The 12362-nt window shown below is 39.1% G+C and overlaps 1 protein-coding gene across 1 annotated transcript in view; it reads right to left on the bottom strand.

The window, feature by feature from the left end:
- Positions 1-12362, bottom strand: part of PIEZO2 (piezo type mechanosensitive ion channel component 2) — a 309138-nt gene that overhangs the window by 59166 nt on the left and 237610 nt on the right. The window contains exons 21-24 of the mRNA XM_065628394.1: positions 10650-10850; positions 8671-8875; positions 8427-8528; positions 7797-7962 (exon numbers count right to left, since the gene is read on the bottom strand). Coding sequence (XP_065484466.1) covers positions 7797-7962; positions 8427-8528; positions 8671-8875; positions 10650-10850 — 674 coding nt within the window. The remainder of the gene's footprint in view (positions 1-7796; positions 7963-8426; positions 8529-8670; positions 8876-10649; positions 10851-12362) is intronic.

Below are 12362 nucleotides of genomic sequence, written 5' to 3'. Positions count from 1 at the left end.
CATCCCAATTCAGCATCTGGGCATCTGCTTAAGACTAACACCAAGGTCAGTGGGTCTGCCTGGCTCATGTACTCAACTGTAGCTCATTCATGTGCACAAGCACCTTGCTACACTCTGTCAAGGCACTTTGCACCACACGGGACCAAGCCTTGTATCATGACAGGTGGAAAAATGTGTTCTCATCAAAGTTCAAGATATAGTGATATTATCTAACAATGCTGCATATACAATATAAAAGCTATCTGAGATCATCTTTAAAGAAGTCTGAGAAATACTGTAGCAAATTTACTTTCAAAAGCTAGCTACAGTACTCCACTGCAAACAATTCTGTATTTATTGCTGACTACTCAGGAATTAAGTCTGGTTAAAAGCCTAGTTTTCAAAAACAGCCGCTAAAAATATCTTTCTCCAGTGGAGATCAACTGTAAAAGTTTCGAGGGGTAAAAGGTCTCGACAGAATGTAAATGTGATAGAATTTACTGAAATGTTTGCCAGGAAGCTATGAGACAGAGCAATCTGAAATCAGCCTGGTCCACAGTGGGAAAGAGTAAGAAACAATTTGGTATTTTCGGATTCCTTAAAATCTTGACTTAATATTGACTTGGTGAGCTTTCAAATAAGAATATCTGCCAAAGGCAATACCAAATACTACATATAGCTAAACACTGCAAAACCAACTAATTCTTAGTTTCCCCTCATTTAGTGTTTTGATTCCAGATCTAACTGTGTTTTCATGGTCTGTTCACCCAGGCTGTGAAACTAGATTTGTCAGGAAACCAGGCAGAGAGACAGCACTATAGGAGTGTACAAATATCTAAGCCAAACCATGTAAGGAGTAAATGAAGTAAATCCACTGTATGCAGCCACATAAAAAGGCCCTTGCTGCTTGATGTTCTCAGGCTCAGAACTTTCTAGGAGTGTGTATTTATAGCCCTACATTTATAGGCCTGTATTATACTTTTCACTTGGTGAAGCCAACCAAAGAGGCATTTAACGAAAGGTAATGAGAAAGCCCCTTTATGCTTATTTCCCACAAACATTTAAGAAATTTGTGGACTACTGCCTGCAAAATCTAAAAATGCCATGACTTTAGAGATGCTACTGGGTTTTGGGTGATAAAACATTAAGAAAGAATCTGTACACACTGACAAAATAAAGAAGTGGAAGACACCAGTTGAATAGGTCTTCACTAACTTAATATGTACTGGAAATGGTGCTCTCACTGTTTCTCAGAAAAAAACCCCAACCATAATATTTGGTGTTCCTTTAATAATACTTATTAATGTATGGGATAGCTAGGAAGGGATCGCCTTCCTGATACTGTTCTAACACTTGGAATATTTCAAAAATCTTGTCTTCTGCTAGCAACAAAATGCATCAGTATCTTTTGAGGAAATCCCAAATGGAACTGAATTGATCAAACAAATAAGAATATCTTAATATTATTCAATAAAAATGGACTCTGACTCTTAAAGACAACTGGACCTGTCTGGATCCAAACTTTCTGACATATATACATGGCATTTGGTAAATCACAGTCCAACAGCAGAAATCACTCAGATCGAAAGTTTCAGAAATTAGAGGGAATATAAAAAGGAAGAGAATAATTTAGCCTTTTTTCCCCAATAATGTTAACCATTTGCTACATTTTAGCAGTCATCTAAAATAGTAAATATAACTGTTCTTCTCATTTTCAAAATGTACATTAAATATAATAGCATTGGACATCTCTAAAACAAATGAACAACAAAAGAGGATGTAAAGAAAAGCTTCTCCAAAGGCAGTGACAAATGATGCAGTTCTTATACATAGAAATCTCTCTGATTTTTAAAAATATGCAAGCCTAATCACAAAAATGGCTCCCAAGAATTCACTTTGAAGTGGACGTCTTACAAAATGGTGTTTGAACAAGTCATCCAGGACACATCTAACCCATGAATATCACCAACTATCCCAGGTACCTCTGTTCTGGCCCAAGAACAATGCCACACTGAACACAATAGACAGAAATACATCTGAGTAGTCTCAGGTAGATAAAAATATTCCTTAAACCACACTTTATTCAGTTGCAATATGCCAAAACTCCTTGTCTGTTGCAGCGTGGAGTCACACATCCCCCTAATTGTCATTAATTATTTGTAATGATATATGTGTCAAGTGCGGTAAGAGCGGGAACAACGAACTGTCTTGGGGGGAGTCCTCAACATATTGCCTCTCAAATCTCTTGACACATTCTCAGATGCAAATCTTTAAATTCTGCCTCAGGCCCCAGAAATCTAGAAAGTTAGAAGTTTCAGTTCCTTGCTCTGGAGATTATTATACAACAGTGGGAGGCTGAAGCTCAAAGCCACCCCAACAACTAAAAAGACCCTACACAAACCCAGAAGATCAATAAGGGTGCATACCCTCTGTTTGAAAACTTCTTCATAGACAGCAGAAAATGCTTAGGCTTGGATAGTACATACTGTAATTTTAATGCTTTTGCTGCAGACCACAGAGATCATTAGTTTAATGCCATGTAAACCTTCCAAACATATCTTCTAAGTGGTCTTTAAATTCACATCCAGTCACAGAGATGGGAGGCCACCCTCAGGATGTGGTATTTGACAATACACCTAGGAAATCCGAGCAGTGGCTTCCCAAGGGGACAGCCCCACTGCCCTTCATCCCCTCATCTCTGCGTTCCAGCCCCTTCTTCCGCTCTGGCTCTTTGAATTGGTTTCAAGAAGCAAATTTGAAAAAGCCTATTTATTTTGGGGAGAGGAGAGAAGGAAGCAAGACTTTTCCGCCCATTCAGCCTATGAACCAACTCACTGCTGGTGTGATGAATGCAAAGGTAGGAGTGCATAGCTGGAGGCCAGGAATAGAGCCATGGATCTGAGGAGGATCAGCCACTATACCACTGTACCAAGAGAATCAAACTATGGCTTCTGGTAGCATGGTAACCTCTGAATGAGAAATTATACAGAAGACACCTGAAAGATGACTGAAAAATAAAAAATGCTGATTTGCCAACTGTGTCATTAGCAGAACCCACTGATACTCTGGATAACATTTTGGAAAAAATTACCATATCACCTTGCTCAAAAACAAGCAAGACAAAGTCTGAAGTTCATTCCTCCTATCCATGAAAGCTATCGTAACCTCAGATGCCTTTCCATATCAAATTATGTGCTTTTCTTTACTAAAGCTTTATTAGTCTTACCATGATTACTTCAATATTTTATTTCCACAGGAATTAATTTTTAGCTGTAATACAATCCAGCCTGTTGCAAAAAGATTGCTGTAGGTGCAGTTGCGTTCCCAGCACACTTAATGATGTGTTTGGCTATGGCCAGTCTAGTGTCCTGACCTCTGCCTGCAGGCACAGAGAGGTGCTGATGCTGCAGCTGACAACCCCTTTGAGGAAAGGTGTTCTTCCTCAGCCAGCACTTTGAAGTTTAGGGAAAGTACACACTGATGAGAAAATGTTTTGCTGTTGCACTGACTGATACAGCTCAATGCTTCTTCACGCTGGATCCCCAATCAGCCACCTGTGTTGCTCGACACATCCAGATAACCCCAGGGCTTTTTCTTCAGCCCTCTTCGGATGGCTTCCCTCTCCTCCAGGCATATTATCCCTATACATATGCATTCTGCAAGCTACCTCTACTCCTCAAATTAATTTCTCCTCCTTCCCTCCCTCCCTCCCTCCCTCCCTTCCTTTCCTCCCTCCTTCCTTCCTTTTCTTTCTTCCTTTCTTTCCTCTTTCCTTTCTCTTTCCCTTCTTCCATATCTCCTTCTCTTTACATTCATAGCAGTCTGTGTGACCCTGCATTACAGTCTGTTTCCCCTTCTAATCCAGGCTTTGCTAATTTCTCACCAAGCCTCCATCCCCAAAGACTTTCTCTGTACCTCCATTTCAGTCTTCAGAAGGCAGCTTCATTTGTTTTCCCCAAAATTCACTTCATTTCAATGGATGTTTAATCGATTAGTGTCATTAGTGTTGTTGATCCTATAGGTCTTAGTCCCTTCTATTTTCATCAAGACCTCTCCTAGGACTGATAATCTCTTAGTCTCACTCTCTTATCAATGGGAACATTCCTTCATGCTTCTATCCACTTTAAAAATTCCCAAATCCAAAGTTGTTTTATTTGTTGAGGCTCATTTTATTTGCAACAAAATGTTTAATGATTTTACACAACAAATATGATTGGAAGCCTGTAAAGATGATTTGCAGATCCCCTCTCACTACCCTAAATTAGAAGTGTAGTTCCGAGAGACAAATTATAGCTGCCTTTGAGAGACTCCACCTGACTCACCTCATGATGGTTCCCAGGGTACAGGTATTAAAGGGGACAGTTCAATGACTGGCTGTTAATATTGTTTCTGCTCTTAAGAGGAAAAAAAATAGCTTACATTCCCAATTTTTTTCCCTGTCCATATCTAGGGAATGTCTGAAAACTGCTTGGGAACTGAAATGAGAATTTTCCAGCATCAGAGACTGTGGGAAAAGATTATCTTCAGTGAAGTAACTTTAAATCCTGTTTCATTGTAAAAGCTCCTACTTCTGTTCTTCATTTTCATTTCTGTTTCAAAGGCCTTTGGTTGTGCTCTCCTTTAGGGTCAAGCACATATCCCCTGAGAAATCTGGGGGTGGAAAGACACGAAAATTTCAGGAAATCTCTTCCTTAGACTGTATTTATCATTGTTGAGCTCAAGTATTTCTCCAGAGAGAGGAAAATTAAGGATCTGGAAATATGTTCTTTTTCTGCCACTGTTTATATTGTATTTAAAAGCTTTTTATTCACGTCTACTAGAACAGTGATCAACTGACATCTTCTCATGAGAAGAGACACATCAGAAAGGGTGCTTCACTCTGCAATTTCCACTTCTTTTCCACAGCAGTAAATGCACATCAGGCTTCTCAGAAAACACATGAATACTAAGCACTATTTTTTTATGGTTTGTAATTTACTCATAGCCAGTTTGTCTTCACTTGTTTGGCTTTTTCTGACTGACTTCTGGAGAAATTCCATTTTTCATTTCACTTGCTTGGATAAGATTTGAATGAAGTTCTTGTCCACGTTACTAAATATTTAGACCATTCTGAAACTTCTATAGTAAAGTGCAAGAAATGTTTTTAGACAAAATCCTTTCAGTTCCAAATTGTCTTGGATGGCAGCCAGATACATACATTTTCTTCTGACATACATATCTTCGGTGGATTCTCCAGAGCTTGAGAGGCCTTCTTTTTAAAGATTTATAATCCCTAATAAAAGATTCAGCCACTTTAAGAGTCCATCCAGTCATTCTCTGGTGCTGCTTTGAAGCAAATTAGGCATTTAAGATTGCATGTGTGCAATATAACATCATCTAAAGCCTGGGGAAATCTGCGTTGTAGTTAAAGCATTGAAGGAGATACTTACAGGCTCAAAGAAAGAAAAGACGTCATCAAGAACATAGTTCATACTAAAGAAAGGTCTGTTTTTTACCTATATACACTGTTCTACAAGTATGCTCCCATTACAGATTCAGGAAGCTAACGTTACAAACAAAGAAACAAAGAAACAAACAAGAAGTTACAGCTGACCTGCCAGAGCATCTACAAGAAAGGGTATCATAAACAGGAATTTCCTCTGTTCCTGAAATTAATGGATTTTCTATTTATTTGATAGATTTTTCAAACAAAGATGTCTCTGTTCTGTTTCTTTCTCCACCTTGTTCCTTTCATCCTACTTCTTATTCACACAACATAAAACTATCACATGAAACAGTCACACAGATTTCTGTATTTATCTGGAACAAGGATAAAGTCATGACAGTTTATTTGTTCAGCTTACCACAACTAATGGGATTTTTTTTTTTAAATTTTCTGGGTTTTTGTACTCTCCACCAGCAATATTACTTATTGCTTAATACAAGTTGCAAACTCCCAATTAAAAGGTTGTGTATTGTTGATCATCTAGACACAGGTCTACTTGTGTCAGCACATGCCAAGCAATGTGATGCCACCAAAAACTTCAAGCTGATGCATGCCATGCATATGAATCAAAACACAGAACCCAACCCAAAGGATTGCGGAGGCAGCAGGCCAGTTCAGCTTGGACTTTGCTTTCCATTAGAAACCTGACTCTGATTTCCATCCAAAATCTTCAAAGAGCATCCTCTGTGCTTTAAAGTTTTCATGCTTGGCCATTTGGGAGTAAGTATCTTCCACAGACAACCAGACAACCTATCAGATTCCAGGGAACTTTGAAAAGGTGCCAAAAGAGGCTGTTTAAAAAGCAGGATTTTCTTGCCTCTTTTACCCTCCTGAAGATAGCCTTAAAACACATTCTCATCATTAATGATTTTTGTCAACAAGGTTTTTTTTTTCCCTGGACTAAAGGGGAAAAATTGGATCTTTTCTTTCTGCCAGCACCCATAGCACCAGTGCTGGTCTTTGCCAGCGACCAATCACGTCGATGTGCCTGATGGAACTGCTGTATTAGTTTTGCAAAGATGGCCATGACCACAGCGGCAAGAAAAAACCTCAGGCAATCCCCCCTACACATTCCTTTCAACCAAGCCCTACTTCGCAGATGTCTTTTGGAAAGCATCCTCACTTGATGAAGCATTTTGTAGATAGATTATGACTTCTGTCGGCTAATGTTACTGCAACTAGAGCACAGGGTCCACTGTGTAGACTGGAAATACTCAAGGGGGAGAACTGTTCACCCTTTGCCCAGGAGTGACTATAAATCTCTGGACAAATGAGCCAATTGAATGTGTTTCAATGGTCTCTTCTTCAAAGGCATTTCAAAATAGATTTGGCCACCATTTCTAACAGAAACAGCAAGATCAGCTTAAAGATCTTGACAAAGGTTCTGGTGATAGCACTTCTCTGGTTAAAAAAAAATAAAAGTTTATCAGCAAATGGGAGATTTTGCTAGTCATTAGTTCAATTTTTTTTAATTTCTTTCACATTCAGACATTGTTGGTAACACGCATTCATAAAACAAACACCTGTTCTGACACAACACAATAGCTAAGAAACCTTACTCTTCCCATTTATTCTTGTAATACTGCATCAAACTTTCAGAGACAACTTCAATTAAGAGTATGCCCAGCACAACTCAGAAGAGCTGAGCTAATCCGTGTTTGCCAAAATGATCATATAGGAATGGTTCCATAATTGGAAGATCATCCAGAACAGACTGTCTCAGGCTCTGGCCCCTTTTTATATTATTCACTTCCTTAAACAACCTTACATAAATGTTGGGAAACAGGAAGACAGGTCAGTTGTCCTTTCAAGGCAATTTTAATGTCCTTATGCCTAGATGAAATATCACAAAGGGCAGTCTCTTATATTAAAGCAATATTTTGATTGTACGTAGACGACAACTCAGCAGGACATGACAGATGACTCTGTGGGATTAAACATGTAAATGGGCAAGTTCAGACTACAATGGATTCTTGCTAACATGCCTGTGTTTTGGGGGAAGCCACCAGAGTGATTAAGTCCAGGGCATTCATGGAGGGAATACATGCATTCAGGCAAATTTATCACAGAACATCCCTCTGGGGAGCACTTAGAACAATCAGCAGTGTTAGCAAGACTTATTCTCATCTGCCCTTTTCTAAATCAGAAGTTGATTGCCCAGAAGCTATCTATCTGCTGTCTCATACAGCAGTAAATGGTATGTTATGAGATGGGAACACACATGAATATAAATTCTGAGTAAAATTGGAAGCTGGGAGAGTTACTTTCACACTAGAGAACTTGACAAAAAGGAAGTGCTGTATTTTCCAGGTGTTTAAGATTCAGTTCTTACCGGCAGTGAATGAAGTCAGGAACAGGATTATGTTGGCTAAAGGACGCTGCGTCAAGATTCATGCAAATTTCCACATTGTCTCCAGCCATGATTCGTACTGCAGCTTTATTTTCATCCTCAAATGTCTGCCTTTGTAAGGATGCACACAGCAGCAACATGAAATCATCTAGGAGTAAGTAGTGGTTGCAGGAAAAATTCAGTCATTAATTTAGGTGTAGGGAGTGTTATATATTATAATGTAGTTACCAGACTGTTTTCCCACACTTTGAAGGTCTAAGACTGTGTTATTTTCAACACATTTAACAACAATTTGAAATATATTACTGCATTTATGTTTTTACCTGTCACATTCTGTGACTTTTATTGAGAAATAAATCAGAAAAGGAGAAATAGTTCATGCTTTTCGATGCTGCTTCATTTAAAATGGGATATGGAAAAAACAGATGCAGAAATTACTAATTCTTTGAATTTTTCTACTACATACAAAGCCACAGTTAGTATTCAGTTGCCCGCAAAACATGTCAGCTTGCTACTGAAGAGTAAATAAAAGGTTGGCTTCAAATTATACTGTACAGATGTGTTGAGCAAAGGACACGTAAACACTTCACAACTATGTGCTTTGATACTTACAGACAAGGAAGACAGGGTTTGGTCTCACAATGAAGTCTGGAAAGTACAACCACTTTATGATGTTGGAGTTGAAGTTTGCATTGCCACTTCTCCATGGATAGTCTGTATGACAGAAGCACAAAAAATGCAATCAGAACTTTATAACAATTACTTCATCCTTTTCTTCTGAATACTTATCAATTTTCCAGCACTTTTCTGTACAAGCAAGCAGCAGTAATTGTCCATAAAGGGTAAGTGCCCTCACCTTTACAAGGAGCAGGTGGGATGCCAATGCAGAGGAAATACTGGAATGTAATGATGCATGCCAGAAAACAGCAGTATTTTGGCCAGATCTCTGCAATAGCTTTTCTTCTACGTCGATACAACACAGCAATCAGCCAGAAGGCATGAATCATGGCATAAAAATCCATTCGTTGACCAATTACATTCACTGATAGAAGAAAACAGGTCTGGGAAAGCAGTAAAGAAACATAGGCAACATTTGCAACCTGACGGCTAGTCAATGCAGCATTGATAAACTGTTCTCCATAAAGACAGAATGCTTGGACACGTGCTGGGGCTGGCTGCAGCAACCCTGTGCAAACCAGTACGCTAAAATAGTTTGTATATCTCCAACAGCAACCTACCCCATCCCAGCACCCCAAATTTTCCATACTCTTCTGTGAGTGTCAGCTGTGTGAATAAAGCACTAAAGCAGATTTCCATTATGTGATATCTAAAGATACAGAATGGAAAGCGCGTAGTCACAGTAGCCTGTATGTGAAATGTTTAATTGTTGCTAAGCAAAGCGCATCTTACACAGCCATATATTTTGGTAGCGCTTACAGATGTGAAAAAGAAGAGGAACTGTTAAGAATAACAACAACTAAAGTGTATCCTCATGTGGGACAAGGACAAAAAGAGAAGGGATTTATACCATTCAACTTCTATTTGCTATAGACAAATCCAGTCAATTGCTGTAAGGCAGCTTTAGTTCTCCATGCTTCTAAAGGCTCCGCATCCCAGAAAATTTCTGTTCTCTGGCTCCACTTAAAGTAGTCCCTTCACTCAGTGCCATGAAGCATGTTTTCAAAGTTATTTACTAACTCATAGCAAATTATTCATTCAGTGCACTTCACTATTTTGATTCTCTCTCTCCTCAGATTAGGATGAGGTTAAATTTATTTCCTGAAGCAAATAGCTCACTGACTAGTTTTAATTTTCACTCATTCTTAATCCCCAGACTGGTTTGAACAGTTTACACTGTTTATCAGTAGGAAGGGGTGGTAGCGTTTAATAGATATGTCAAGAACATCATTATGATAAGATTTGGGATGCATTAGCCTAGAAGTTGCCTTCTGCAGACAGCCATAGATATTTGTGAAAAATCACTATTGCTACAAACATTTCTGAAAGTACATTTCATATGTCTGTGAAGAAACAGACGAGGTAAGGGAATAGAGATGAAGCTTTTTTTCTTTTTTTTTTCAGTACTTGTTCAGCAATAGCTTGTCTCCAAGGCAGGTTCAGTTCTGATTTTTGCTGCTGGATTGGGTGAAGCAGATAGAAGGAATATACTAGCTGAGCCTAAACCCCAGCAGTCTGGGCCACTGCTGCTGGCAAACAGACAAGCAGATCTTCTACTAAATAAAACACCTAGCAGATATTTAGGATACATAATGGATCTTTAGAAAAATCCCCTCAGTCCTTTGTACGTGCATCTCCTAATTGTCTATGTGTTTCTTGTCTACTGAAAACTTCTTTGGAGGAAGAACTTTTTCTTACACTAGTGGCACAAAGCAGTGATAAACTTTGCTGGAGCCCTTGCTCCTACAGGTTGCTAACAGCTATAGTAAAAACTATAAAAAAGAATAATGCATTTGTGCAGCCAGAGGCAAAAGATGTGTAGAAATGCTTAGAGACAAAGGCCTGCTAGACCTAGCTTTCTTCTTCAGCTCCTGCAGTCCCCGGTTCCCTCTGTGTGTGTGTGCATGAGAGGGTATGCCTCAATTCTGTCCCTTGTCCCATCTGTTATCCCTCTTGTTGAGTTATAAATAAGACATACAGAGAAATGCAAGAGGAAGACCACTACTAGCAGATAGATAGCAACTGTGGCAAGGTCTGACACGAGTGATGACTAAGAAGCATCCAGCTGTCAAACATAGTTCAAGATAGTATTAAAAAATAACACAATCAAAAGGTTTGGAACGATAGTCTGAAAAAAATTAATATATAGTGATTTACCTCCAAACCAAACTTGTAGAAGAAATAGTTTATGAAATACTTGACACAGTTTACCAGTCCGTCATCCAGATGTGCTCTTGTAATATCATGGAAAATGGTTTTAGTCACAGGTGCGGTAAGGTTATTTCGACATCTGTAGTACTCTTGGTGACGGTAGATTGTAACTTCAAAAGCCAGAATAGCCAGCATCAATAAGTTATTCTATGGGAGATATAATCAGAATAATATTAAAGAAAAATCAATACCACAAGAAGCTATAAAATTTTCTGATAAGTGTAAACCCACGAATACTCAAATGGATGTTACCAGAGTGCTTTCACACTCCAGGATGCACTGACACTTATTCCCAGCTACCAGCATTGAAAAAAAGTGAGGTTCCTACCACTTCTTGGATTTTGATGAAAAATACTGACATGCAGAAGATACATTTAATGACATTAATTAAAAAATACTGTAATGAACACTGGTTGAGGAAAGGAAGGTGAGGTAAAATGCACTGAACCATCCATGTGGCCTCTTATGTTTCATAGCTTCTCTTAAAATATCATGTTTTGCTTTGCAGGAGATGAAGGATACAAGCACACACAAAGCCACCCACAGGGGTTCAGCTGGCAAGCACTAACTTCCTAGAACTGCAAGGATGCTGTGTAGTGCAAATATATCCTGGATACTGTTTTAAATGAACAGTCTATCAGCCAGTATTCACTGAGGCACAGCTCCTTCTGTCCTAAAGCCAGACTGACTGGGATGCAGCCTTGAGCGGCTCTGAAGTGATTTTCTTTTCCTCTCAGGAGGGAGATCTGCTCTGCGCATAAAGGTATTAACTCACTCCAAAAGTTGGTAGAAAAGACCAGCTCGGAGAAATTCCCTCGAGGAAGCAATAATGGAAGCTGAAGACGTAATCTCTACATCTCCGTTCACAGAGAAATATTTGGGACAACAATGTCCTGAGACAGGTGCCACTGTGTTGGGTTGAGGTTTTTTTTTGGTTTGGGTTTTGAGGGTTTTTTGACAAAAAGTTATTTGATCTTGCTGTCACTGGGCTTCCTATTCTTGTTGGGGAGAGTTTTACACAATCCACCATAGATAGGCTCATCACTTCAACACTGCAGATATTTGGAATGTCTGTTGTTAAAGGGGCATAACAGAAATATATCAAGACTTGAAGCTTGGGACCTTCAGGTCTAGCACTGAACTGAATTCCTCTATGTAGAGGAGACATTTTATTGGATAACGTGGTGAAAACCCATCTAGAGTAATTTCTAATCCCAAAGTATTATCTATTTATAGATGTAAAGCTCATACCATCAAGCCAGACACCACTAGGCAGCTTCACTCTTCATGCAGAACTCTTGGGTCAGTAATTGCTCTTCCCACTTATATTCTGAACTGTGGGAGGTGCATGGCTAAGGGACTGAGAGGCAGAGGCACTACCAGGGCCTGATATGTTGCCCACCAGCGCTTGGCAGGTCTTACTTACACAAACAAAGCACACACAGCTAAGCTCTCAGGGAAGAAATGAGGAACGAATCTAGTTAGATCAAAACTTGCTGTTGCTTGCTCAACGAATTTCTGACAACCTTGAACTGTGTAAACACAATTTTAGAGATACTCTAAATTAAGAAGAGACATGCAAGGTTTCCCCTGGGAGTTGGCATATTTTTATTGTAAGTAGGGATTTTTAATCAAGATAGGAATAATAAAATACTGCTC

Source organism: Caloenas nicobarica, chromosome 2 (assembly GCF_036013445.1).
Source record: "Caloenas nicobarica isolate bCalNic1 chromosome 2, bCalNic1.hap1, whole genome shotgun sequence".
Taxonomy (NCBI): domain Eukaryota; kingdom Metazoa; phylum Chordata; class Aves; order Columbiformes; family Columbidae; genus Caloenas; species Caloenas nicobarica.
This window is presented reverse-complemented; position numbering and strand designations above follow the sequence as displayed.